Genomic DNA, 26636 nt, shown 5'->3' with positions numbered 1-26636 from the left:
ATGTAGTATATGTCTATATGAGCCCGCCCACCCGACTTCCAGCAGTCGGAGCGAGTTTAGTTTAGTAGCTCTGACTGTATCCATCTGGTATCGGTTTGAGGAACTAAATTTGAAACGGTATTATTTTCAGTTATCCGCGAACGGTAGTCAGTCACTATTCGTAGCCGGTTTCACTTCGTCGTCGGTTGTGGAGCCGGACCGCTCCGCAGAATTTCCGTACGCCGCGCTACGAACTACAGGCAGACCAGGCAGTCCGGCAGTCGCCACGTTGGAAGTGTTGACGGTGGTGAATAAAATTTACCTGACGTTACCGAAATTGTATTTATAAGGATTATTCATACTGAGCGAAACGAAAGCAAGGTTAGCCACAGGATTGTTTACATCATTATTCGTTTCGATTTTACGCTGAGATTGTGTTCTTAACTGTATATGTCAGGTAGTTCTTATTAACTCGTATGACATTTCAGTCGACTATCAATCTTGTCCTCCACCAGATAGCTGGACCTTTCATAAGGTGTATTATTTTATAATAGAACCATATTCACAGTTGGTGATCTCATGTTGCAACGATGCATCTAGTATTCGTTGCTGTACGGCGCTATCATTGATGCTATGACTGATCAGATCTTATGTGTAGCAATATTGCACCTTTCATTTTTGAATTATCGTTGAGAATTTGTTACTCGTACTCCAAGTAATTAAAAACTTGATATCACTGCCTGCTGTTATAAAAATCAGACTATCATGACCCCTTTGGTTGTATTATTGATAATTATTAGTATATTTATATAAAGAAGTATAACACACAATATTTGCTTATGTAACTTTTTAAGAGTCATCGTTTGAAAACAATTAATATTTTTCATTTGTTGCGGTGATCAGTATACAAGATGAAAGTGAAAGAACTGTTACGCACCGTAAATGTGGCTTGGTCACCACCTGCCCAACACCCGATATTACTAGCGGCAGGAACCGCTGCTCAACAGTTGGATGCCAGCTTCAGCACATCAGCTAGCTTGGATTTATATGCTCTTAATCTACAAGAACCTGGCTATGACATGGAACTTAAAGCTTCGATATCTAGTGATCACAGGTGACTCTTAATTCACTTTTTCCATTATAGATTTTTATTTTTGAAAATCTCTATAACTGTGCTCTACCCTTATCTTCCCCTATATTTCAATATTCAGATACTTACAGATATTTAAAAATGTTTCCTGTTTTCAAGGTATCACAAGATCATTTGGGGACCCTTTGGCAACAATCCTGCCGGTATAATAGTAGGTGGTTGTGATTATGGAACAATAAAAATTTATTCAGCGGCTAAGATGTTAGCTAATGAAAGCGATTGCATCCTCAGTAGCCCTGACAAGCATACTGGTCCTGTGAGAGCCATGGATTTTAATCCCTTCCAATCAAATTTATTGGCCACAGGAGCTACTGAAAGTGAAATATATATATGGGATCTTGTTAATACTAGCACTCCAATGACTCCGGGAACTCGGAGTCAACCTTTGGAAGATGTCCAGTACATTGCATGGAACAAGCAAGGTATATGATATGAATTGTATTATCATAAACTCGAGTGTCAATTTTCACTTTCTTAGAATAAACGAATTCCTTTCCAAATTAAACTCAGCCAATCCAAATTTCAAAAATGATAATTTGAAAATTTCAACCAGCTGATGTTGACTAGAAAATTTTTTGTAAGAAACAATATGATAATTATAAAATCGAATGTTATTATTTCAGTGCAACACATTCTTGCTTCCACCTTCTCTCAGAGATGTGTGATTTGGGACCTACGGAAAAATGAGCCAATAATTAAGCTCAACGATGCAAACTCAAGGGTAGGCTTAGTTTTGTTCAGGTTATTTAAATTATTATACACCTTCAACCAATTAGACCTGTTAACTTCAGGTTCGGTGGAAAGTAGTACAGTGGCATCCAGATGTTGCGACACAGTTATGTCTTGCATCAGAGGATGATCAGAGCCCGATAATTCAGCTTTGGGATCTCAGATTTGCCACATCACCCCTAAAAACTTTGGAGGGTCATCAGCGGGGTGTTCTTTCAATTGCTTGGAATTTACACGACCCTGATCTTCTGGTTAGCTGTGCCAAAGACAATAGAATACTTTGTTGGAATCCAAACTCAACGGCAACTGTAAGTTTACTTACAACTTTAAATACCATATTTCAACACTATCATTGAAGTCAGTCATGAGTGGTCATTAAATCATAGAATGGAGAGGTACTTTGTGAGTTGGCACAAACAAATCAGTGGAACTTTGATGTCTCTTGGTGTCCACGCAATCCTGCATTAGTAGTTGGCAGTAGTTTTGATGGTCATGCAGTGGTGTACTCACTCTTGGGTGGTCAACCACAAGTTTCAAGTGAAACATCGAACAAGATTGCTGATTCATTTCCTGGAATGGATGCCTTTGCTCAGGCACCGCCATTGCTGCAAAATGAATCAACGGTAGATCTGAAAAAAGCTCCTAAATGGCTAAAAAGACCTGTTGGAGCTTCATTTGGTGTGAGTAATCTTTACTTTACATAATTCTGTAATCTATATATCGAACTAACTTATACTCAGTTTTACCAATTTACAATTTACATTTCAACTCTTTTACATGGTATGAAATGTAGTCAATAGGGTGTTAAATTATAACATCCATGTTTAATTTAATAATTTCACAGACACTTGTTTAATTTTCAGTTTGGTGGAAAGCTGACATTATTTGAAAATGACCCACCTAATTCGAACGGTCGAATCATTATATCACAAGTAATAACTGATCCAGAATTAATTCACCGATCAAATCACTTGGAAGCTGCACTCCAAAATGGACAGTTTAGTGATTTTTGCAAAGGGAAAGCTGATACTGCAATCGATGATCATAATCGTAAAGTATGGAGTTGTTTGGGTGCACATTTTGGAGATAATATCACTGGAGATATATTAGAATTATTAGGATATGATTCGCAATCGATTAACACAAAGCTTAGCAAGTTTGTACCTGAAGATCAAACTGAATCGAGCACGGAACTGAATCAATTGAATAACGTAGGTATTTTTACATCTCGATATAAACTGAAAAATGTTCATACTACCAAATGAATACAATGTTTTCATAAAGAGAGGAAAGTTAAAACTACTTGTTTTACTAATAGGTTTCTAATGGCAATGTAACTGATGGAAGTGCAGCATTTGATGCGATTGCACAACAAGAGCAGATAAGACAATCTCCAGCTTCGGTCAAGCCTATTGAAACCAACTTCAAACTCAATACTGGAGATGGTAATACTTTCTACATGTGTATCAAATTGCCAACTTACAGGCCTAAGATAGTTTACTAATTACTTGGTATTTTAGATGAAGAAGGACTCATCACTCAGGCAATTCTACTTGGAAATATTGAAGCTGCCGTTTCTCTTTGCTTTACGAATAAGAGATATGCAGATGCAGTTATTTTATCAATGGCTGGAGGACCTGACTTACTCGCTAAAACGCAATACAGATATTTTTCGGAGCATTCCAGTGCTCTTAATTCTCTTATAAATTCACTGGTTAGTGAAGACTGGGGTGATATTGTCAGAAATTGTGATATCAAGTGTTGGAAAGAAGCATTGGTGGGAGTTTTCACACATTCCAATCCCATAGAGCGTTCAGCCCTTTGTGGTAAGTGTGTATAATAATAATAATAATAATAATAATAATAATAATAATAATAACAATAATAACTCTGGTCCCGTCATATCCTTTGTTGTATGTTCCCATAAGTGATTAACTTGTGCAGGGTGAGGGAGAGATGGATAAGTAATCATCATTATGCATCTGTAGCTGTGTTAAGATGTTCAGTAAAAATTCTTACTCACATTTGTACCGAGGCAAAGAAACTGCAAAATAACTTGCCCACGTGTAGCTGGACCGAGTTCAAACCTCAGTTTGTCGATTCGGTCCTTAAACAATATGCCCTGTCTTACAATTTCTACGAGTCACCATTCAGGTATTCTTCGACACGCTGGCGATTTTAACTCAAGTCCTCTCGTTTTGTAGTCTCGAACACGAGCGAAACACTACTATACTCTGTGAATATATCCGATTGGAGAATAAATGGGCATTGATTGTAGTAGTTTAACTGAAATAAATTGTCACGTAGTATGATTGAAATACTGAACATTGTTCTTTCAGATGTGCTCGGTGATCGATTGGTATCTAGTGGTGATCCAATCTTCAAACGAGAGTCTCAGTTTTGTTACATTTGTTCTGGAAACTTAAACAAAATGATCGAAGCATCAGAAGAAAAGGTTCAAGAAGTTGTGGAGTTAGTAACTATCATGCAGAAGGTTTTAGAAGCGCAAGGAAACATAGATGTTAAAATAGAAGGAAATGCGGCTGTCCTACTATCTCAATATGCTGAAATGTTGGCTGCAGAAGGCAATCTAGAAGCTGCTTTAATTTATCTCGGTAACAGTCAAGAAGCCAGAATCGCGGCTCTGAGAGATCGCCTCTGTAAAGCCTTAGGGTATATTCAACCGACTGCGCAGCAAGCACAACCCAGAGCATCAATACCAGATCAACAGACTTACTACAGCCAATCCAGAAGATCCACTCAGCCTATGCTTCCTCCACAACAAGCATACGATCCTTCACATGCAGCAATACCACAAAATAATTGGAACACAACACCCACTAAACAAATATATGGACCTGGTACAAATCAATTTGGGGGTCCACAATCAGGCCAATTTGGAGCGATACCAAATCAATCTATTCAATCAACATTTGCTGATCAATATGCACCACAAACTTACGGGCAGCAACCAGCTGTACCTGCGGTTCAACCTCCACCGCCACCACCCTCAATAGGATCAAATCCCACTGGGTCTAGACCTTCAAGTGTCGGTCCACAAGCTCGTTCAAAGTACATTCTCGACCCATCTGTAAAAACAAGTTCCTTTGGAAGTCCATATGGCAATCAAAATTCTTTTGCTCCTACACTTCAGACGTATAACAATCAGCCACAATCTCAAGTTCCACCTGTGCAAGGGTTTTCCCAACAAAACTCTTTTCCGGTGCAACCTACTGTGTCACCAAATTTTTATTCCAATCAACAAAATCCAGTGCTTAATCAACCAGCAACCAGCCTGTCCAAGCCTTCACAACCTGATATAATGAATCCTATGCAAAATACTGCTCAAACGTCCATGTACAACCCTGTTAGTGCGCAACCACAACCACCACCAACTCAAACATACAGTAACGAAATCAGTTATCAACACAATTCGCAACAGTCTGGCTGGAACGACCCTCCAAATGCAAATACTAGTCGTGTACAGGTGAGTCTTCTAACTTGAAGTACTAAAAATGAAGAAATGTCAAAGCCAACATGGCCCTATAAAAAGGTAATTGAACCATTTGGTTCAATAGTTTATTGTCAATACTCAAAATTTTCTTATTCTGTATCGGGTTCAATTATGATCGTTCTTAATATCAATGTAAACTAAAGAACATAGATGAAAATAAGTAAGTCGTAAAAAATATTTGTTAGTTATGGCATTGAAAAAAGTAATAAATTGGTGTTTATCTTTCTAAAATGGCCTAGCCATTGCTGAAAGTCAACATCAATAATGTAATGTCCGCTGAGCATGCAGGCAGCAGGAAATGGAAAGAGAAACACCTGAATTCTGGTACTCCAAAGGTAGCGAATCTTCTTGCATTTTGCGTGACTTCCGAAATAAGTTCTTTAATCTGTTATCACCTGTTGAATTAATGTGTTCTTCACCTGTTTTACATTATCGCCACTCATAATTTTGGGACTCGTTCCCTATACTCCACGTGTATAGTTGGAACATTCAGTTCCAGTGTTTGTTACCATAATATCAAAAAAGTAGCAGGGGCTTTATTATGCCTAAAATTCATCCTGGCTGAATACGATACATAATCCAGAAGGATTTCCAGTGTTTCATAATGTATTACACTTGGGCTGCTTCCACGCTAAATCCAAGTACTAACTTTTATTTTTAGTGGAATATTTTCTGAACACTACCAGAACTTAGTTGTTTTAAATAATACAACTGAACATTTTGGTCTTATCATCTTTCAGGTGAAATCTAATTATCATTTTCAGATGATGTTGAAAATATTGATGTGAAGTAATTGTTTTATTATTTAGGCAAGAGCAGACTCCTTTCAACCACAAACTCCAATCTTACACCCAATTTTCGGGAGCAATCCACAACAGGAACCAGTTCCTAATGTAAGAGTAAATATTGAATATGCAAATTTTTTTTGTTACAATTCAATCCTTACTGAAGCATCAATATCACAATTTTGGCCACAAGTTGTAATTCTGTTTAATTGCATTTCAGTTAATTGCACAAGAAGGTGTTTACTCTAATTCCCACTTACCTTATGGACAGCAGCAACAATATGGTCCACCTCAACATTTTCCATCACAGTTCAACCCACCTGTTGAATCAATACAACCTGTGCAGTCCGCCAGGATTGCTGAACCTGAGAAACCAAAACTACCAATACCAGAGGAACATGTACACTTGAAAACTGTGTTAGATGAAGTCAGAACTCAGTGTTACAACAATGCGAAGAATCCGGTAAACTTCATTAGTTGATAACGTGTATTGAAAAGTTATTGAATGATTAATAGTGTGTTTCTTATTCATTTACGTCACAAACAAATGTTTTCAAAAGCTAATTTCAGAAATTCCGTTTATAATTACCTTATTATTTCAGCAAATCAAACGAAAGATAGAAGAAGTATCGAGAAAACTGGAAGTTTTGTATGATTGCCTTCGAGAAAATAAGGTGAGACAATTAGATATTGCCAGATTTTGTAAGGCAGATATGAATAAAGAAGTATCTGCCAACTGACTGTGTTACTTTTTCAGTTGTCCCCAAGTACTCTGTCTTCTCTTCATCAAATGTCTGAAATGATACAGAGCGGGAATTATACCGGTGGATTGGCACTTCACACACAACTTGTTTCCGGGCCAGATTTTAGTCAGATAGCCTCATTTATGCCTGGGCTGAAAGTTCTGTTGCAAAGTGCTTTGCAACTTGGTGTATACATCAGATAGGCCAAATCTATAGTTCAAATAATAAATTTATGCATTCGTTATGGGTTTAATTTGTAAAAAAATGGCACCCAGGTTCGAGAACGTGAATATAATCATTTTTTCAGAACATCCCTAGTTCTAGTACGTGTAGGCATTTTCATCATAATTCTTAAGACATCAGACTGATTTTATACCGATATTGAAGAGTTCGAATTGAATCACAGAAATCGATTTGATGGCTTGAATTTGTAACAAAGCTTATGCTTAATTTTATACGTACTTGATATTTCAAAGTATAATATTCAATACTACTTTAGGAAGCACCAGTAATTTATAACACCCTGATGACGTTTTTATCTGGAAAAAAACCGTGAAAAATCAAACAAATATATTTACCAGACTTCAACACACATTTGGTTCATTTCAAATTTGCTACATATGTACAATACAATCGATTTCTAAGATATAAGTACCATTTAATACCAATCTCGTAAATACAACAGCATGAAAATTATTAGAATTTTAAATACAGAATTTGAACCAATGGGTTTAGAAGGCATCAACTAAGTGTTGAAATAATCCTTTATCACTCTGTTAATTATAATTTTTAATGAACGCTACATTCAAATCTAAAACGATCTGAAAGAAAATGTAGGGCTCACTGGTTGCGAACTACTACTTCAGTCCCGAGCTATCTTCTCGTCAATTTGTAATAACTTGAACATGGGAAGTATTAACCTCAAGAGTATTAACATCAATCACCACACTTTGAATAGTAATTTATTTTCCGTAGCTACAAGCCAGTAAAATAATACGCTATTTTGAAGTTACAGAATAAAGTCTCTGCTGTCTTATCTCACCAATTCGGATTTTTTGGGTGGAATGTAGAAGGGTGTCTGGAAGTTGGCACAACTTTTTTTTAATATCAGAATAATATTACTTGCAAGTAAATATACTATAGAATTACATGATTATGGCAGTCATAATACTAACATCGTAGTAAATCTACCACAAATCTCAAATTGTATAAAGAAGAATGAATTTTATTGTTGAGTACTACTTTCTAGGCTTAAATGCACTAGTAGTTTTTCAAATCCACTTACTTTCGAAACGGTATCTAGAAATTTGACACTAGTACTATATCTTTGTGTCGCATTGCCGTTTAACTTCTGTCATTTGAGTTCAAGTTAGATTTATAACAATAGTGACATGATTCTAGCTATGAAAAAATAATGCAATGAAGACCCCGCTTAACTCAATGCAGATATTTAATTGTTAATACGATAGCGTTATAGTATATAAACTTTTTATATAACAGAAAAATATTCAGCCTATACATTTATATATTAAATAAAAAAATATAAATTGTTGATGATAATCTTATTTTTAAGGAGCCATTTGTGAAAGTCCTGAAGAACAATTATAAATAAATAATCCAAGAATTATGTTTTAAGATAATTTTTAATAATTCTGTACAGTATACAGCTATAGACTTATCAATTAATACAAACGTTCTCGACTTATGCATAAAGCTATTCACACGTAGTATCACTTAGACCGCTATAAGTAAATACACTAGGAAGTCTTTATAAAAATCACTTTTATGTACAAACAAAACTGAGAAATTTCCGAGCATCACACTTCAAGACTCCTGAATTTTTGACACTAGAATGAACACGAAAAAAATATTTCACTAATGATTTTCACAACTGTACCAGTATCATTTAATTATTGTCCCATCAAACTATGAAGAATAGCATTTTTTTCGTTGACAATGAATCTCTGTATAAGGTCATCCATAGGTTCAACTCCGTCCCGTGCAGCCTGTCGTCTCATAGCTTGTTTCACCTCTTCTCGTACTCCTTTATCTGCCCCACGTGTTGTTATACGCCGACCTAGACAATCGCAAAAATGTAAGCATGTTTTGAACTTTGAGAATTCGACCATTTTAACTGAAACATTTATCTCATTATAGTTATATTTGCTTACTCTGTAAAATTCCTGATCCACTGGCTATGTCCAAAGATACTCCACCGCCGTGCTCAGTCCACAAATATGTGAGCTCCTCCAATATATCAACACATATAATGTATGCTTGAAATAATGGGTAGCCGAATGAGCCACGATTAACAATTCGTTCAGTAATAATACCCAACGTACTAGCTTCTTGGGGCCAATCCATTTGCATTAGTACCATAGAATGCCCCAATGCTAAGTCACCAACACCTCCGGGTATTGTGAAATTTTCCTAAAGATTAGTTGGACCAAATTTTAATTAATCAAACGGAGTTAACTCATCATTTATTTCACAGTTTCAGTACTGACTTTAATTGACGCCAAAAGTAGCCTGGAGCAGTATTGAAGAACAGGATTACGTGCAAGTGTCAGATAATGCAGATGACGTACAGCTGGAACAGTTAGATTCATAGAAATCTTACCACGTGCAGCTGGAAGCATACTGGTAATCAAGACAATGTGCTCGAGCATGCTCTGTAATGAAATCAGGTATGTGACCATTACTGTCTGTAATATAGCCCATAAAATAAAAGAAGTTCTGGATTCATCAAACTTTAGGCTAAAGGAAGTAATAATTTGAACATGAGTTCAGGGTTGAAAAATATGATTGCTAATTTACCTTATAGTCTTTCAAAAAATAACAACAGCTAGCCAGCCGAAGTTCAGTAGACAGATTACAGCTTTCTTGCGCCAGCCTGGACATAGCATCACGATGTAATCCCTTATACATTGCTAGGTCGGTTAGGAATAAGCTCAGCCATGTATCTAGTCGTAATTGCTGACTTAATTTTCCCACTTCTCTTTGAAGGTAGTCGCTGCTGTGTAATATGTCCCATAACCTTACAGCTATTCCCAATCCGTTTCCATTATATTCCCCATCACTCGTCACCATTAGTGCTGTAGAATCTTCTCGTTTTCGCCTCTTCAATTTTGGATCTTTGTTGCAAACAAAACGAATTATTATGTAACTTAAAGTTTTTTTTATCGTTTTTCAGGGCTTACCAGCAGCAGATGGATAGCTCATTTCTCCGAATGCTTCTACAAGGCAGTATGTTGTTTCTGCCGAATTAATGAGCGCTGCGTGTTCATGCAACACCCTCATTAGTACCACAATAGAACAAACAAGAAGTTGTCGGGCTACAAGTTCTTCGCACAGAGATCCACTGTGAGTCGACGCATAAAGCTGTAGTCTTTCACTATAAGTTTCTCGGCTCCAAGGCGTTGCAAAGAGAGAACTTAACTCCCACGTCAATTTAGCCCCGATAAGTTCAACCACTTGAAATAATCTGTCCCAGGGCTGCTGAATTTGAGCATCTTGAGGGTGTTGTATGTATGCCAAATAAAATTCAACTGCTTTGCAAAGTAAACGCAAACTCAGACGAGGATTAAGCTCAACGGGAGCAGAACCAAGAAGCGGAAGTGCGTCACAAGCCAGTAAACGTCGAAATCCATTCACTGCTCGACCTGGATGACTGTGCTTCTCTGCTGTTAGCAGGGTCTCCACCAAACGTGGCTGTCAAAGCAAATAATAATTGAAGTAATCCACTAAGTAAATGTTAATCAGTCTGAAGAAAATGAAAATTGTGAGATAAATATTTACCCCGTGAGTAGCAATAGTCTGTGGAAATCGTCCCAGGAGAAGGAGCAGTAGTTTGCAGTGTTCCATTGTATCCTCACTGTGATCAGCAGTCATGATAAGAAGTCGATGTTGCAAATCTTGAGGAATGTGCTGAAACATTTGGCATAACAGATCTGCTTCTGGATCGCATTGTTCTGATCTTAAGCACGCCGTTACTGTTTCAATCTCTTTCCATATATCACGGTCATCCGGAAAATTCTGAAATCTGTTTAAAGAAATGAAAGCGGTATGAGACAACTTTAATTGTCATGTTAATAAACGATCATACATTTCACTGAAACATTTTGCAGCTTCCTTGACATTTTTGGATAACTTCTCGATACGATACGCCTCAAACTGAAATGAAAGAAAATTCGTTCATCGATGGTAAAAACATGCCAAAGGTAACGATTACGATTATTTGGTAAAATTTGTACTTAATGGAACATGAAACCAATTGATGTATGTACGAACAACATTGTTTACACGTTTTTCTAACCTGCACTTTGGCACTGTGGGGAAATAACGATTTCGCTGTAATCAGCCACGACTTGGCGGCATAAATATTCCTCGGCAGTTCTTCTTTGGCTCTCATTATCAGATATTCTTCCTTCGAGAGATTTTCGGAGCTCTTAGTTTTCTCCAACATCGTGTATACTTTTGAATTTTTGATTGAACCATTCGTGTACACAAAACTGAAGGAATCATTCTTGCCGACATTCTGGCGTCTGCAAGCGCTGCTTGCTTTTTGCAGCAGTGTTTTTACAGTAAATTAGCTATACTTTGCGAAAAAAAATAGTGCCATTGAAAAATCTGTCAAAATCGAAACTTTGGATTTTTCAAAGTGTATCTCCTCCTACAATTTCAATGGTATAAAAAATCGGCCAGGATCAAATAATTTTTTTCTAGTAGGCATGTTTTTTGGAACACAAAACAGCAGCCGGTAAGAATTGTCAGCCACAGCGACCCCCCCCCCCCCCCCCCCCCATTTCCGCAAAGTGGATTTGGTGACATCTCTAATATTGGGCATGTCAGTATTGAGTCAGATCCATCAATCGAGAAGTGCTGTGAGATCGGGTGTGTGGCGTGCAGCTAATTTGGCGTGACAGAATTCGAAATACGGTAGTGGAAATTTAAAAAATGTCCAGACAATCCCCAAGTCTTGTTGAATATTTTGCAGAGCGTGAAAAACACAAATGCGGTTACTGCAAGAGTCCTGATACGAACTGTAGCCATGGTGAGTAGAGAAATAGAGATACGTGGGAAAAGAAAGTGAGGTTATCACATAATTTAGGTTACCATCCACTATTTTAAGCACGATTTTAAGACATATTTTTACAGGCATGTGGGCATATACCTTAAAAGTTCAAGACTATCAGGACCTCATTAACAGGGGTTGGAGGCGCAGTGGAAATTATTGTTACAAACCTATAATGGACCAGACTTGTTGTCCCATGTATACTATCAAGTAAGCGCCAAATAACTTTTTTGGATTATCAGTAATGAAATAATCGTGACTTTCAGCATTTTGGTAACAAGAGATTTATTCGCACAGTGAAACTTTTTAATAGCAGACACCTTTGGGACTGGAAATCTTTTCAGCTAGAGAGAAGTGTCCATTATTCGGAGGTATATTTTCCATTACGATTTTCTGCTCGGAATTTCTAACTTGTTCATTATGAAGAGGTGTCCGTTGAGAGAAGTTTCACCGTAGTAGTTCCTTTAGAACTCTCTGTTGTGATCTAATTTTTACATTGTCTAATCTGACGACTGTTAATTCTTAGATGTGAAGCATTGGGTTTCAAAATATCTAAGTCACAAAAGAAGCTGTTGAAAAAAATGTCCAAGTTTTTGAAAGGTGAATTAAAAAGGAATGATACAGCACTTTGTGATGAACTTCTTCAAGACGACTCAGGTACATCTTCGTTAGTTTGATTTTTATGAATAATTCATTTATGTAAAACTGAACATTGACAAAATGAGAATCCATTTTTTCTAGATTCCCATCCTATGCAAATTCAGAATTGTGCTGAACAAGTTGAAAAAGCACGTAAAAATGCTACCAAAATTGACATGTCTCTAATTGCTGATACATTTGATCTGAGATTACCTTCCCTGAAGAATTCCACCAATAGTCAGAGTGTAATTGGTAGCAGTTATTCTACTGCTAAGGTAAAACATGATAAAAATCCTACCCCGATATCCTCTCCTAGTAAAGATTATAAGTCAGGAATGGGTTTTGACCAAAGTAAGCCACCACCTAAGAAAGCAAAGATTATACGACGGGAGCGTAAACAGAACAAATTATTGTCAATGGGAAAATCAACAACAGAAGTTGAAGAAATGTTGAAGCAAGGAAAATCAATAGCTGCTGGCAAAACGTTGGAGGAATTATTTATTGAAGAAAGTGTGGGACAGAATAAACTAGAGGTACTAAATTAAATATGTTGAATGATTTGTTTCTGTCATAATTAATACCATAATACATTTGCTCCAATTTTGTTCGCTATGCAATATTTAAAAATATATTTTGTTAGAAAAAAGTTGAACAAAGCTTGTCTATCGTTAGGGAATTTGCTTTTAAGGGCTTACACTTTTGATTATGAAATGTCTGTCTTTGTTTATATTATTGACTACAACAGCTTTGAATCTGATTAAAAACCCGAAATCGTTAATTAATTCCGAATAGTAACAATTGGTTGAAATTTTTTAAATTAGTCTCCTTTTTCCGTAATTTTTCAAATCTAAAATTTTCTTTTTCTCGTCAGTTGCGCCTGGTTAGAACCTCACCAATGAGCAGTGAGTACATCAACACCTCCGAGCAAAGTTATGAATTGTACAAAAAATATCAAATGACAATACACAAGGACCGAGCTGAGCAGGTTACACAACAACAGTATACAAGGTTCCTTGTCGAATCTCCTTTACAGGTAACTTCAAATATCACAAACCTAATAAACAATGACAACATCAGAGTATTCGAATATCATGATTAACAACAGATTCAATGATTATAAATTTATAGAATACTCAAAAGTTGGGTGGTATAAGGTAAATGATGTAATTGCAGCAAGACATGCAAGATTGGAGCAAAGTGTACAATGATAAGAGGCTTATGATCCATGTAATTGCAAAAAAAAAACTTATTTATGTGTCTTAGAAGTGAAATATTCATTTAGTTAGATTAAATTCTTTGTTGTTCAGTAAGGTTAATAATTTCGTCTGACATTTTCGACCCTTTCATACAGTGAAAAATAATAAAACTTCTGTTTCTTTCACAAAAGCATATTAATTAAAGTCATGTTTGAATTCTCTAGATTAAATTGGTAAGCGTTTCGTCTGAAGAGTTTCTGGATACTTTCGAATTAAGTGCAAATCTTTATAAAAAGTATCAAATGGCAGTTCACAAAGATTCAGCTGAAGAATGTGACAAACAATCATTTACAGAGTTTCTCTGCAAAAGTCCGTTGCAGGTACACTTTGGTCAAATATGCTTGAGGTCCTGCTACAAACTTTAATCAAATAATTGATTTATCTATACATATTTTTAAGAAATGGGTCCCAGCTGATGGCCCGCCGCAAGGATATGGTTCCTTCCATCAGCAATACTGGCTTAATAATCAACTAATTGCTGTTGGCGTAATAGATATCTTACCATCATGCATTTCCAGTGTGTACTTCTTTTACGATCCAATCTACTCACACATCTCTCTAGGAACATATGGGTCAGTGTAGTCAATTTAATATAGTTATAAGGGTGCGGAAGTAAATTCAGTTCTTGGACTTATAGTTGTTTATTTATAACAAAACAATTTTCAGATGCAGGCGAATTACAACATATTCCTTTATAACAAAGTTATCATTTGCAGTTCTCTTCGAGAAATAATGTTAACGAGGCAGCTCAATAAAGTAGTTCCAAATCTGAAGTATTATTACATGGGCTTCTATATTCATACATGCCCAAAAATGCGATATAAGGCTGGACTACGTCCATCAAAACTATTATGCCCAGAGACATATGTATGGTGTGACATTGAAAACTGCCTGCCAAAGTTAGACAAAGAAAAATACAGCAGATTGAATGAAGATCTAGATGCTATTGATGAAAACTTGAGCAATGATATCACACAGGTAAATACTGCAATTCATTATGTATTAGACTAGATATTCTGCTTACTATTTGTAAAGTCAGTTTTATATTGGATATATGATAGTCTTTTTCACTATAGAGTAATATTCATTACAGGTATCAGTTTGTTACAACAGAAAGATCATACCCTACCATGTTTACAAAAAACAAGCACATTCGTCAGCCGATCAAGATGAAATCAGGGAATACAGTCACCTTGTAGGAGCAAGGTGTGCACAAAACTTAGCCCTTTATCGCAGCTGATCAAATTGCCATGTAATATAGCAAAGGATATTTAACAGGTTGGTCATCTCTTTGAATCATATCATCAAATAATTTAGTGAACACAAAACTAACAAATAATGATTATTTTCTATTTATATTTATCAAACAAATAAGTTTCACATTTTCAAAGAAGTTCTCTAAAAGTATTTAAAAACTTTTGCTGTGAACCTTACACATGAAGCGCTACAAAAAATGTTTGCAAATGTATTTATGGATCAGTGTTACTTTGTGCAAATTTGTGAAAACACAATCAATCTTTTTTTTACGAATTCACAATACCATTTCTTTCTGCCATTGGCTGTATGTTCTCCCCAAAATTTTTGGAACTAATGTCAGGTATGTGGGACAGGCCTTGGTGAAAATATTGTAAACGAGTTTTTCCAAATAAAATGAACAACAGTCCTGGTCCTATATACATTGATGCATTCACAAAAAACATTATTCTCCAACTCCGTATAGCATGCTGGAACAAAGTAGTTGTTACAAATTCTCAAGAAAGTTGTAGAAGGACTATAAAAAATACTTGTGTTAAATCTTACATTAGTATGCAGTAGCCCTCCGAGCGTCAAGGCAGATATTACTGCAGAAGTTGTTCCAAAAGTAGATATTAGACTTATTATATTACTGCCATAAACCGGTGAAAGGTCTTGAGCAATTGCAGCACTGCTTTCAGATGAAGCACCATTAAATGTCATCATTACTGTGATCGTAATATAGGCATACCAATGATTACAGTGCAAGTTCAGCCCTCCTAAGCATAGTGATAATATCCCTGGTATAATATGCGCTGAAACACAGAGAGAAAGAGAGAGCAAATTGCGATAATCAAATAAATATTAATGTTTATACAGCAAAATATTAATGTTTATACAGCAAAATATTAATATGTTAAATCGAAATATTGGAGATTGAACATTATTATCCAATGAAAAAATTGTGATTGAGGCTAGTGCTGCAGCATCTGGAGATATGAAAAATGCTTACAGAAAATTGTGAATATACGTCTCACTGTTGTAAAACTTTCGACAGACAAATGCCGATTGTATTTAACAAACATCTTCCACATACATGTAATCAGACCGCTGAAAAACAGTCGAGTAAGGTACGGAACCAGAATGTATAAAGATGCCTGGAAAATTTAAAGTTAAAGCTTCTTATATGTTTTCTTAACAAGTCTATTTTTCTTACCTCTTTTATCGTAAAGCCGGATACTTCAACAAGGTATTTAGGTCCAAAAATGAGCCAGAAGTAAAAATTCCAAAGATCACCGTACATAAATATGCACAATACCCAAACTGGTTTATTTTTTAGTATCCTCCACCATGGGATTGAAACAATCTTCAAAGTTTGAATAATTTGAATATTTAAAATCTGAGAGTTGTTAGCTTGTAGAATTATAATTCTATCTTTAAATTATCTCACATTTCTTAGTTCCAAATATGTTCCTTCAGGAACAGATTCTTCTAAGTAGATTCTTTCTTGTGCAGAGATAAAATAGTTTTTAGCTGGAGAATCTGTGACTAACAAACACCAAAATGGTGTTAATATGATTCCAACTGCACCAATTGCGTAAAATGGAATATCCCATCCTAGTTCTTCGCCCAGATAAGCTGTTCCTATCCAACCGCAGATTGTCCCAAGTATTCCTCCTGTAGTTCCGAATTGGATCCTTTTATGCAGTAAAGAACCACTCCACAATATTCTGATTTACAAAATATATTTGCTTTCTCTGTAACGGAATTGAGGATTAACCACTTAACTACCAAGGCATCACAGCGGCGTCAAGCACACCCATGCTGCAACTCCAAAAAATTTTAAGTATTTTTAAGGTCAAGGAATCCGATCATCCCACATTGATGCATTGGCAGTTAAGTGGTTAAAAAGAGCCGCACAAAAGATTTAAACATTTAAATGTAAGGTAGAAGGATCATTTAGTTAACAGTAATACATGAAATATATATTTGGGAAATATAAATATATATGAAGGAAAATACATGATATATATATTTATTCCAAATTGAATTCACAGTTTGACTTTACTGGTTATTGACTACTTTAAGTAGCACAAAAAATTCAACATAGTATTCAGTATCCTTTATCACATAATCTGTCTTGTACTCACCATATAAACTTCCAGAAAATAATACTCTATCATCCGGCGAAGCCCATTTCAGCGTCAATATTGCAAATGACTCCTGATTGAGCCCCTTAAATTATTTATAATCAGTATAAGATTTTGTAGTTGTGAGAAAAGTTCCTCCATTAATTACACTTGTCAAAAAATCAAACTGCTTACTGCGCAAATACCAATGAAAACTCTCATGAAAAATATTGTCCATTTTCCAAATCGAAGAAAAAGCGGGATTAGTGTATTTGCAATGCTGGGTAACAATATTAACCAAGAAATTACGCTTTTTGGGCTAAAAGTGGCAACATACGATCCAAAAAGTTCAGTGCTGTAGAAACCAGCATAGTAAGCAGCTAGAACTCCACACATGCTAAGTTCAGACCAATTACGAATGGGCTGCAATATAGAACATATTATTCAATGGTGTGTGTGAGAATCGCAGAAATATATGAACACAATATTAACTATTACCGATAAACATTTTGTTTTTCTCTTAAAAAGCAAAACAGTATAAATCTACCGCTGAATTTATGAACTGAAGAAGGAAATTTTTTTTTATTATACCGAATGATGATTATGGTGATTTTCAGAAATCTTCATTGATGTAGCATTTTGAAAGCACTCGTCGTCAGTTTGAATAAGCACTCTATTTCTTGGCACCATCGTCAAAATAGCAAAGCTCATCTGAGCCCTCAACATATAAATGCTACATTTTGCCAAAAGGATCATTATTGCAATTGCGTATCGAATCACCATTTTATATCACTGATGAACACAATTTTTGGCCCATAACTGAAACATATTATAGCTATACCTCTCAAGTAAATTTAATATTGTGAATTGGATTATTATGGACTATATCCAATTGTAACGTTCTCAGTGGGAATATTTTCTCAATTTTTCGACACTCGACATTTAGTGTTAACTGTGAACGTTGCGTTTTATTATTTCAATGAAATGTGACTAAAGAAGAGTTAAATCAAATAAACTTGACATCATATCGAGCAGTCTTTGTTTTATAATGAAGTGTTGAAACCATCAAAATATTTATTCAAGTAATTAACTATTTTTCAGGATATTTATTAACATCAAGGTTATTTAGCGATTAAAATAATTTTCAGTTATAAAAGAATTAAACAGGATTTTTTTAAGACCCTTTTCTTAAAGAGGATATTACAAATAACTGACAAAATATTGATTTAACATAAAACAATTGCTTCTAAGTGACTCATTTATCTGCAGAGTCACTTTGTTTCATTAGTTTTCAACTAAGTTTTCTCACTATCCATATATTTTTAATGAAACTCTTTATTACTTCATACAAATACACTTAAAAATCTAAGAAATTTGTATTTACAATGATTTGTCGACATGAAAAATGAATCGATTCTATCTGACAACGTATGCTGTATTCAAAATCATGGACAAAACTTTTGTGCCAAAATCATATAATTGTGTAATATTACTTAACTTCTTAAACGCTATAAGAATGTATTATTAATCATAATTAAATTCGTGCTTCGACTTACTGTGGTACTGTGCGACAATTTGTACAGCCAATTATAGTTGACACAATAGTTTGTAACTTTTTAAATGCCAAATGAATGGCTGGAAAATTAATGAAAATACTTTGCATCTTAAATGTACACTGTATTACCTTATATAGAACGGTGATCAACAATACACAATATTAGTCTCTCGTCAAACATTTCTTCACCATATAATATTACATTCGATTCATTTGAACTTTTCACCATATACACTTGAAATCCCAGAGTAATCACATTGCGACTTTGATGAAGAGAAAGCCACATTTCCACGTCAGAAGTAAACTCTATGGTGAATTAGTATATTAATCCACAATATTTATGCTCTTTGTGCAGTTGGAGCAGGCACGGATGTTGCATTTGGAGTAGGTACGGATGTTGCAGGAGCATCAGCTGGTGTTATAACATCATTCCATGGTTGAACTTCTCCACTTCCTCCAATGAAGAAAATTATCATGCTGAATATGCACACAGCTGCGCCAACCCAAAAAACGATCTGCCAGTTTTCAATCGAATCCTGTGAAATATATTCAGGTATGATTTATTCAAATGTCAGGTTTCATTTAAGCTGTTATGTTCTGTTTAATGATTCATTTTCAATTACATTAAAAATAATAAAATTGTATGAAAAACGAAGCAAAGCATCAAAATGTTAGCTATCCATGTATCTGAACGAACATGTAAACATTTCTGCATATCTAGCAAAAGCGATTGCAAAAATGTAAGATTGCAGAAAACTGGGTTGATCAACACCTGACTACTCTCCGTACTACAGATAGGTCATAATGTAGAAACAGAAAAGAGCCAGGCATCACCAGCCTCAGTGAAGCAAAGTATCCAGAAGTTTTGCCAGTTTCCTCACTCCAGAGTACAATCCGTACTACAAAATAACTAAAAATGTAGTAACGGAAGTACAGTGGTTTCAGAAAACCGAACAACAAGTAATAACAGTAGCTGCAGAATCGTTAAGCACGTGTACGCTAAATGTACCAGGCAGAATTCATTTTAATTTATTAAGCTGGTTAGTGTAAGCTTGCAAATATGAATCCACAGTACACACCGTACTACAATTAAACACATGTAGTCCCAGTGAGTACCACGGACTCAGAAATGCCATAAGAAATGTTTACAAATGATATACCACAAATAGATATGATGTGTAGGCTAACACATACCCATTGGCAGTACATGCCGTACTACGAACAAATTAAAACGCAGTTTTGGCAAGTACTGACCATGTGTATTTGTTAAAAGTAGAAGTTAGAACAGCAGATGTTGATGAACAATGTTAGTGTAAGCTTGCAAATATGAATCCACAGTACACACCGTACTACAATTAAACACATGTAGTCCCAGTGAGTACCACGGACTCAGAAATGCCATAAGAAATGTTTACAAATGATATACCACAAATAGATATGATGTGTAGGCTAACACATACCCATTGGCAGTACATGCCGTACTACGAACAAATTAAAACGCAGTTTTGGCAAGTACTGACCATGTGTATTTGTTAAAAGTAGAAGTTAGAACAGCAGATGTTGATGAACAATGTTAGTGTAAGCTTGCAAATATGAATCCACAGTACACACCGTACTACAATTAAACACATGTAGTCCCAGTGAGTACCACGGACTCAGAAATGCCATAAGAAATGTTTACAAATGATATACCACAAATAGATATGATGTGTAGGCTAACACATACCCATTGGCAGTACATGCCGTACTACGAACAAATTAAAACGCAGTTTTGGCAAGTACTGACCATGTGTATTTGTTAAAAGTAGAAGTTAGAACAGCAGATGTTGATGAAGGTGTTAGTAACACAAGCTTATAGCTTAGGTAAAGCCTTAAAAATCTAGTCTAATTTAAAATAAAAACTGGTCAATCGTATGCGAAAATATTTAAAGTTACATACAAAGTCAGTGCGTGTAGATCAGCAGATATAAACACTCAATACTTGTCGTACTACGAGTTGAGTAACGTAGTTCTAACAAATACTAAGGATCTATATTTACCAGGAAGCTTGAAAAAATGAAATAGTTGACAGAAATTCGGTAATAAAAATATGAAAGAAACGTCAAATTTACCCAAAATGAATGATGCGTCTAAAATTCTCATAAAACATTGAAGAAAGTAATTCTGAACTTGGTATCCGATATCAACCTATAATACTTGCTCTAATGTAGTTCTAACGAGACTAAGGGCTAAGGGCAAAAATTATAAGCTCTTAAGTAACAAATACAAGTATGTGTTGTATAAATGTGAAACTATTATAGTACGTCTATCATTAGTTTCTGTAATTTAAATTATGGGTCCAGTTTGACTGTTGTTAGTCCGTCAACAGAGAATTTTGCAGTTGTGGATCTTGCCAAGGTTTTAGATTTTCGGTAGTTAACGAATGTGAATGAGGGAACAGAAAGTTCAAGCACCAAGTCAAATCCGTACTACAAATTTATCTACATGTAGTAACAGAGAGACTCGGGGATTGATTTTTCGGTAATCAATAGTCTGAGCATTGCGTATACACTTTCAATTACATGAAAATGAATAAAAGTGTGTTAAAAAAGAAGCAAAGCATCAGAATGTTAGCTGTCCATGTACCTGAAAGAACATGTACACATTTCTGCATATCTAGCGAAAGCGATGGCACAAGTATAAAATTGCAGAAAACGGGGGTGATCAACACCTGAATACTCTCCGTACTACGGATAGCTCATACTGTAGAAACAGAAAATAGTCAGGCATCAACAACCTCAGTGAAGCAACGTACCCGAAAGTTTTGCCAGTTTCCTCACTCCAGAGTACTATCCGTACTACAAAGTAACGAAAAATGTAGGAACGGAAGTACAGTGGTGTTAGGAAACCGAATAACAAGTAATAACAGTAGCTGTAGAATCATTGCCGAATAAATGATTGGTGTAAAAGTTTGTGTCACATCTGAATTAAGTTATTTTACTTTTACACCTAATGTAGCTAAAGCACATTTTGAGCTACAAAGATTTGTTATTCCATTTCATTAAGCACGTGTACGCTAAATGTACCAGGCAGAATTAATTTCAATTTATTAAGCTGGTTAGTGTAAGCTTGCAAATATGAATCCACAGTACACACCGTACTACAATTAAACACATGTAGTCCCAGTGAGTACCACGGACTCAGAAATGCCATAAGAAATGTTTACAAATGATATACCACAAATAGATATGATGTGTAGGCTAACACATACCCATTGGCAGTACATGCCGTACTACGAACAAATTAAAACGCAGTTTTGGCAAGTACTGACCATGTGTATTTGTTAAAAGTAGAAGTTAGAACAGCAGATGTTGATGAAGGTGTTAGCAACAGAAGCTTAGAGCTTAGGTACATACAAAATTAGTGCGTGTAGATCAGCAGATATAAATACCCAGTACTTGTCGTACTACGAGCTAAGTAACGTAGTTCTAATAAATACTAAGGATCTATATTTACCAGGAAGCTTGAAAAAATTAAATAGCTGATAGATATTCGATAATAAAAATATGAAAGACACGTCAAATTCAATGGTTCAACAGTTCAATTGTTGTTAGTCCACCAGCAGACAATTTTGCAGTCTTCGTCTGCCTGTCTTCAATCTTGCCAAGGTTAGAGATTTTGAGTTGTTATCAAATTTGAATGAGGGAACAGAAACTTCTAACCCCGGGTTAAATCCGTACTACAAATGTACATACATGTAGTAACGGAGATAACCAGGGATTGATTTTTCAGTAATGAATAGTCTGCGGATGCGGCAAGAGCTACTGGTGCAAATGATGTGTGAATAGATTCTTCCAACCCCAGGTATAAACCGTACTACAAAAGTTATGGTCATGTAGTAACGGCATATACATGGGATTTGTGGAACCACATTGAAACATAGTTAGTGCTGGTTATGATTAGCAAGCTGTTTTAATATAGACAATACGAAATGAAGTAGAACTACTATTTTAAAGTAAAGCTACATACCTCATCACCAATGATTGCGGCTACAATTGGAGGTCCGATGAATGCTGAAGTACATCCAAGAGTATTCATGATGCCGTATAAAAATCCAGCAAAATTCGGTGATAAATCTTGATTATTTGAAAGATTGGCAATAACGGCACAGCCATTGAATCCCAAGCTCAGTACGAGAAACAAGTTAGCCAATACAAAATTGCAGCCTGCGTAACTTACGCCGATCAAGAATAATCCTGGAATTAAGTGAGCTGAAAGATACGTAAGTGCGTTACAAATATGATCATTTATAGGTGTCTGTTTTCTTCCAAGAGATGAAGAAAAAATATCTTACAAAATATTGTTGCAAATTTTCTCAGCCATGTAATACTTATGTATTTTCGTCTCTTGATCAAGTCACCAACCCAACTGAAGAAAAATCCAAAAACCATTCGGCCAGCCCATGGGAGCGAAGCAAGTGCTCCTCCTTTCGTTAATTTGAATCCTAAACTTTTAGTGAGATACTGCGTCATGGAATTTTGATAAAAGAATAGCAAGAACATATTGCCGAAGTGACAGCAAACCAAACTGATGAAAGGTACTGAAGTAATTATTTTCTTCACTGGAGTTTGACGTAAGGTTGGTTTTTCTTGGCGTACTATACCCACTTGTGATCTATACAGTGAAAAAGTAATAGTTAGACGTTTGAAACAGAGTTTTTTTTTTCCTGAATCAATTCATGTACCGTGCAATGTATTCTTTTTCCTCATCTGTAATACCAGGATGCTCCTCAGGGGAATCATATGCTATCAGTGCCCAAAGTATCACCCAGACTATCATCATTAAAGATGGAAGATACCACGCTGTTTGCCAATTAATTGAATCTGCTATGGCAGCAACCATTGGGTACGTTATTATTGTGCCAAAGCTTCCACCTAAGAGAGACCATACGAATCTACTTTTCTCATCTGGTGGTGCCCATTTTGCTACCATTGAATGACAAGCAGGGAATGTAATTCCACCAGCAAAACCAATTATTACTCTTGAAAGACAAAGAACACCCCAATGGATCTGGGCTAAAATTGGGCTAATCAGAGATAATATTGCTGCGATTAGGGTAGTCCAAAAAATAGATCTCTTTGGTCCCCATTTGATAGCCACAATTCCACCTACGAAATTTCCTGGAGCGTTGCCGTATCCATAAGAGGATAGAAGCTGAGCCTGAATTTGGGCGTCCCACTTAAACACTCTCTTGGAGAACAAGCTGAATTCATCATTGTCGACTCTCTCCTGACCAAGTAATTCTAAATCTCGTTTCCAGCGAAGTTCGTATCTCAATAACACTTCACTTATATTGTTTTCATTCATGTTCTGTCTGTGAGGCGCAGCTTCTGAACTATCATCTTGTACCTCGTTTTCATAAGTCCAGGGGTCATAAATGTTTTCAGGGTCATACCAGATTGCTCTTCTTTGACGAGACGTTTCGCTACCCTCCTTGTCACAGTAACCACTTCTAGACGAACCATTTTTTGACGCAGTCATTGGGACCACAAGAATTGGCATTTGGAGACGAGCCATGTAGGATGTCCAACATGCGGTGAACATCATGACGCAGATCATGAATCTCACGGGGATAAACTCTGTGAAACGGTATATCTACGATTTTATAAAATTTTTTTAATATTTGCTTATAATATTATTACAGCAAAACTAAGTGATTGAATAATTAATAAGTACTCAAACATGTTATTTGGGTGGGCTGAGAAAAGTATTTAAAAAAAAAGAAAATTATCTACAACACTTGCTCAGTAGGGAATAATGTTCATCACAATCTAAAAAATCATTCAAGCTACTAATTCCTCAGAATGTATCATCATGGGTAACATTAACACTCTGCTGCTTGTACCCTAATATTTCAAACTACGTAAAGTTAGATGAAAACTGTCACACTACTATGAAGACATATTTCCCACGTTATTTCTCTATGTTTTAAACATGAATACATTCAGAAAATTATTTAATAGACTTACGAATCAATGTCCAAAATAGTGGCATTACTAAGTTTTTTATGAAAACCGGTATAAGAAGTCGAAAAAATAAAACGTTTTGAAAATGCGTTCGTCACACGAGAAAATGGACATTGAGAACAAATGAAAAATATCACTGAGATCAAACAAGGATAATTTCATTCACCATTCTAACAGATTGCTTCAAGTATTAAACAAATATATATACATCGTGTAAAATTTGAGGTGAAATAATTTTGTTTTCATCTCTATGGGAATGCTGAAAGTGACTTGTCGCTACTAAATCGTACTGAACATATTAATTATCAGTTTGTGTACAAGCATAAGAATAATTCAAGTGACCACAAATATACGCGACAAGGAATGAGACGCATATAGTTTTTAACGAAACATCTAACATGAATATAATTTGAACCTTTATCATGTACGCTTCGTGCAAAAGTTTCAAAGCAGTATACCGATAATTGCAATATAGCTAAGTTTAAAGAAAGTTGCAGAACTACGAGTCTAGTGACTGAAACTCACGTGGAAAGTAGCGCTGGTAGAATTTGCCGTACGTCTTCATTGCGGATGGAGCAAGTAGTTGTAGTAAAACGTTGAAGCTGGTTAATATTCACATCTACTCACTGGAAAACGTTTAAAATATTTTATAGTACTTCTAAATTTTTTACGACATTTTCACATCCACTGTTACTTTTTTCACTCACGGGAAACTGAATTTATATATTTTTATCAACTCTCGTGTTGGAACCGTGTACTTACTTCTCTTCTCCGAGACTTTCGCAGGCAAGTGTCGGTCAGGTAACGCGGTCTCCGGTATTTATATAGCTTGCCCCAATGGTGGGGAGAAAAGTACCAATACCCCAACACCAAGAATTACCCTTGGTACCTACCCTCTGTACCATTGGTGCCCTCCGTAATCCCCTCCTTTCCCGCCCTTCAGGGTGCATTTCTATTGGAAGGAAAATCACGTAGAATAGGTAGCAATACAAGAAAGAAGAAAGTGAAAGAGGGGGGTAGTGATTGGATTTTCGAGCGCTTAGTCCTGGCAGTAAATTATTTTTGTATCAAAGTTATGTGAAAAAGAATTTTTGCCGCATATTGTAGTAACATATTTTGGCAATTTTCATTACGTGTAGATAAGTAGAAAATCGCTTTAATTGAATCTGAATCTTGATTCAAATTCAAAATGATCCAAATGAAAACGAAGAGCGGTGGAAATTGACTGAAGAAGTAATTAATGCCAAATTATCGATGTGTTTCGGAACGAATTTCTGCCTGATCACTCTCCACTCTGCAGTTCATAGAGAAATGAGAAAATGTTCCGACTTTTTGTTCTTAAATAGGGTCTACGTAAAAATAGGCCTCTACCAATTGACCATAAAGACGTCACGAATTTTTTTGACTATAACTTTTTTCTTATTCAAACTGTTGTAAAGTATACATAATGATAAAACAAATTTCGTGTAACTTTTATCACATAATCAGACATTATGCACGCATGAATTTTACGATTCATAAGCACCAAGACGCCGTTGTTTACGAATATGTAAATTTTTATAGCCTTTTGCCAGAAAAAAAGATGCATAACGAGTGGATTGTACGATTGCAATACAAAAAGTATTAGATCGTACGGTTCAATGAGCACCTTATATATATTTTATCCGTGGTAAATTGAAATTATATAATTCATGATGGTTTTGGGGGGAAATTCACTTTATATCACGTGAAATGTTTAGAAATCTTTATATGAAATCATCGCTATCTATATAAATATTATTTGATACGGCTCGGCAGGACTATATTAACATATTATATTTACAGTTTTTCCTTCAGTCAAGAAAG

General features: G+C 35.7%; 5 protein-coding genes across 18 annotated transcripts; 2 read left to right on the top strand and 3 right to left on the bottom strand.

Moving 5' to 3' along the window:
* Positions 1 to 155: 155 nt before the first annotated feature.
* On the top strand, positions 156 to 10524 carry LOC124415894 (protein transport protein Sec31A). 3 transcript variants are annotated; one of them, XM_046896598.1, is made up of 14 exons: positions 160 to 360; positions 883 to 1093; positions 1229 to 1551; positions 1753 to 1850; positions 1921 to 2166; positions 2245 to 2538; positions 2722 to 3069; positions 3177 to 3303; positions 3379 to 3684; positions 4198 to 5345; positions 6182 to 6265; positions 6378 to 6620; positions 6760 to 6831; positions 6915 to 7833. In XM_046896598.1, exons 2-14 carry the CDS (start codon positions 891 to 893, stop codon positions 7101 to 7103), a joined length of 3681 nt encoding a protein of 1226 aa, XP_046752554.1. In that variant the 5' UTR covers positions 160 to 360; positions 883 to 890; the 3' UTR covers positions 7104 to 7833. The 3 variants fall into 3 exon arrangements, with proteins under 3 accessions (XP_046752557.1, XP_046752554.1, XP_046752555.1); XM_046896599.1 differs by lacking the exon at positions 160 to 360 and adding an exon at positions 476 to 514; XM_046896601.1 differs by lacking the exons at positions 6182 to 6265; positions 6378 to 6620; positions 6760 to 6831; positions 6915 to 7833 and adding an exon at positions 10513 to 10524 and having other exon boundaries at positions 156 to 360; positions 4198 to 5383.
* Positions 3893 to 25708, bottom strand: LOC124415896 (sialin-like). 3 transcript variants are annotated; one of them, XR_006930743.1, is made up of 6 exons: positions 25317 to 25708; positions 23510 to 24404; positions 23120 to 23439; positions 22795 to 23036; positions 19006 to 19322; positions 3893 to 3902 (listed from the first exon to the last, which is right to left on the bottom strand). XR_006930743.1 is itself a non-coding variant. In XM_046896606.1 (6 exons), the coding sequence occupies exons 1-6, from the start codon at positions 25354 to 25356 to the stop codon at positions 15110 to 15112; spliced, it is 1692 nt and encodes a 563-aa protein (XP_046752562.1). In that variant the 5' UTR covers positions 25357 to 25708; the 3' UTR covers positions 15025 to 15109. The 3 variants fall into 3 exon arrangements, 2 of the variants coding, with proteins under 2 accessions (XP_046752562.1, XP_046752561.1); XM_046896606.1 differs by lacking the exon at positions 3893 to 3902 and adding an exon at positions 15025 to 15147 and having other exon boundaries at positions 19166 to 19322; XM_046896605.1 differs by lacking the exon at positions 3893 to 3902 and having other exon boundaries at positions 18892 to 19322.
* On the bottom strand, positions 8182 to 11465 carry LOC124415895 (integrator complex subunit 10). 3 transcript variants are annotated; one of them, XM_046896602.1, is made up of 8 exons: positions 11216 to 11465; positions 11006 to 11073; positions 10699 to 10942; positions 10101 to 10611; positions 9718 to 10034; positions 9408 to 9572; positions 9072 to 9330; positions 8182 to 8977 (listed from the first exon to the last, which is right to left on the bottom strand). In XM_046896602.1, exons 1-8 carry the CDS (start codon positions 11363 to 11365, stop codon positions 8811 to 8813), a joined length of 1881 nt encoding a protein of 626 aa, XP_046752558.1. In that variant the 5' UTR covers positions 11366 to 11465; the 3' UTR covers positions 8182 to 8810. The 3 variants fall into 3 exon arrangements, with proteins under 3 accessions (XP_046752558.1, XP_046752559.1, XP_046752560.1); XM_046896603.1 differs by lacking the exon at positions 11216 to 11465 and having other exon boundaries at positions 10699 to 10935; XM_046896604.1 differs by lacking the exon at positions 8182 to 8977 and having other exon boundaries at positions 9162 to 9347.
* Positions 11779 to 19282, top strand: LOC124415897 (arginyl-tRNA--protein transferase 1). Of its 7 annotated transcripts, none has more exons than XM_046896607.1 (10): positions 11779 to 11953; positions 12058 to 12184; positions 12501 to 12631; positions 12716 to 13146; positions 13485 to 13646; positions 14034 to 14189; positions 14269 to 14441; positions 14586 to 14847; positions 14963 to 15147; positions 19166 to 19282. In XM_046896607.1, the coding sequence occupies exons 1-9, from the start codon at positions 11857 to 11859 to the stop codon at positions 15107 to 15109; spliced, it is 1686 nt and encodes a 561-aa protein (XP_046752563.1). In that variant the 5' UTR covers positions 11779 to 11856; the 3' UTR covers positions 15110 to 15147; positions 19166 to 19282. The 7 variants fall into 7 exon arrangements, with proteins under 7 accessions (XP_046752563.1, XP_046752564.1, XP_046752568.1 ...); XM_046896608.1 differs by having other exon boundaries at positions 19142 to 19282; XM_046896610.1 differs by having other exon boundaries at positions 11843 to 11961; positions 12053 to 12184.
* LOC124415899 (sialin-like) lies at positions 16642 to 18089 on the bottom strand. 2 transcript variants are annotated; one of them, XM_046896616.1, is made up of 4 exons: positions 17823 to 18089; positions 17427 to 17654; positions 17253 to 17337; positions 16642 to 16832 (listed from the first exon to the last, which is right to left on the bottom strand). In XM_046896616.1, exons 1-4 carry the CDS (start codon positions 18012 to 18014, stop codon positions 16747 to 16749), a joined length of 591 nt encoding a protein of 196 aa, XP_046752572.1. In that variant the 5' UTR covers positions 18015 to 18089; the 3' UTR covers positions 16642 to 16746. The 2 variants fall into 2 exon arrangements, with proteins under 2 accessions (XP_046752572.1, XP_046752573.1); XM_046896617.1 differs by lacking the exon at positions 16642 to 16832 and having other exon boundaries at positions 17123 to 17337.
* Positions 25709 to 26636: the final 928 nt, after the last annotated feature.

The sequence above is a fragment of the Diprion similis genome, chromosome 2 (genome assembly GCF_021155765.1).
Source record: "Diprion similis isolate iyDipSimi1 chromosome 2, iyDipSimi1.1, whole genome shotgun sequence".
NCBI lineage: Eukaryota > Metazoa > Arthropoda > Insecta > Hymenoptera > Diprionidae > Diprion > Diprion similis.
This window is presented reverse-complemented; position numbering and strand designations above follow the sequence as displayed.

What these genes read in the sequence shown, in the direction of transcription:
- LOC124415894 (XM_046896598.1), top strand. Translation starts at nt 891, where the DNA reads ATGAAAGTGAAAGAACTGTTACGCACCGTAAATGTGGCTTGGTCACCA. An exon ending in TCGATATCTAGTGATCACAG is followed by an intron (nt 1,094 to 1,228) that starts GTGACTCTTAAT and finishes CCTGTTTTCAAG; the next exon opens with GTATCACAAGATCATTTGGG. An exon ending in CAAACTCAATACTGGAGATG is followed by an intron (nt 3,304 to 3,378) that starts GTAATACTTTCT and finishes TTGGTATTTTAG; the next exon opens with ATGAAGAAGGACTCATCACT.
- LOC124415896 (XM_046896605.1), bottom strand. Translation starts at nt 25,356, where the DNA reads ATGAAGACGTACGGCAAATTCTACCAGCGCTACTTTCCAC. An exon ending in GAAAAAGAATACATTGCACG is followed by an intron (nt 23,440 to 23,509) that starts GTACATGAATTG and finishes TTCACTGTATAG; the next exon opens with ATCACAAGTGGGTATAGTAC. An exon ending in AAAATTTGCAACAATATTTT is followed by an intron (nt 23,037 to 23,119) that starts GTAAGATATTTT and finishes CGTATCTTTCAG; the next exon opens with CTCACTTAATTCCAGGATTA.
- LOC124415895 (XM_046896602.1), bottom strand. Translation starts at nt 11,365, where the DNA reads ATGTTGGAGAAAACTAAGAGCTCCGAAAATCTCTCGAAGGAAGAATAT. An exon ending in CCCACAGTGCCAAAGTGCAG is followed by an intron (nt 11,074 to 11,215) that starts GTTAGAAAAACG and finishes CTTTCATTTCAG; the next exon opens with TTTGAGGCGTATCGTATCGA. An exon ending in GCAAAATGTTTCAGTGAAAT is followed by an intron (nt 10,943 to 11,005) that starts GTATGATCGTTT and finishes TTCTTTAAACAG; the next exon opens with ATTTCAGAATTTTCCGGATG.
- LOC124415897 (XM_046896607.1), top strand. Translation starts at nt 11,857, where the DNA reads ATGTCCAGACAATCCCCAAGTCTTGTTGAATATTTTGCAGAGCGTGAA. An exon ending in TGGGACAGAATAAACTAGAG is followed by an intron (nt 13,147 to 13,484) that starts GTACTAAATTAA and finishes TTTTCTCGTCAG; the next exon opens with TTGCGCCTGGTTAGAACCTC. An exon ending in ATCTCTCTAGGAACATATGG is followed by an intron (nt 14,442 to 14,585) that starts GTCAGTGTAGTC and finishes TATCATTTGCAG; the next exon opens with TTCTCTTCGAGAAATAATGT.
- LOC124415899 (XM_046896616.1), bottom strand. Translation starts at nt 18,014, where the DNA reads ATGGTGATTCGATACGCAATTGCAATAATGATCCTTTTGGCAAAATGT. An exon ending in TTTTCATTGGTATTTGCGCA is followed by an intron (nt 17,338 to 17,426) that starts GTAAGCAGTTTG and finishes AAATAATTTAAG; the next exon opens with GGGCTCAATCAGGAGTCATT. An exon ending in ATTTTCTGGAAGTTTATATG is followed by an intron (nt 16,833 to 17,252) that starts GTGAGTACAAGA and finishes TTTGTAAATCAG; the next exon opens with AATATTGTGGAGTGGTTCTT.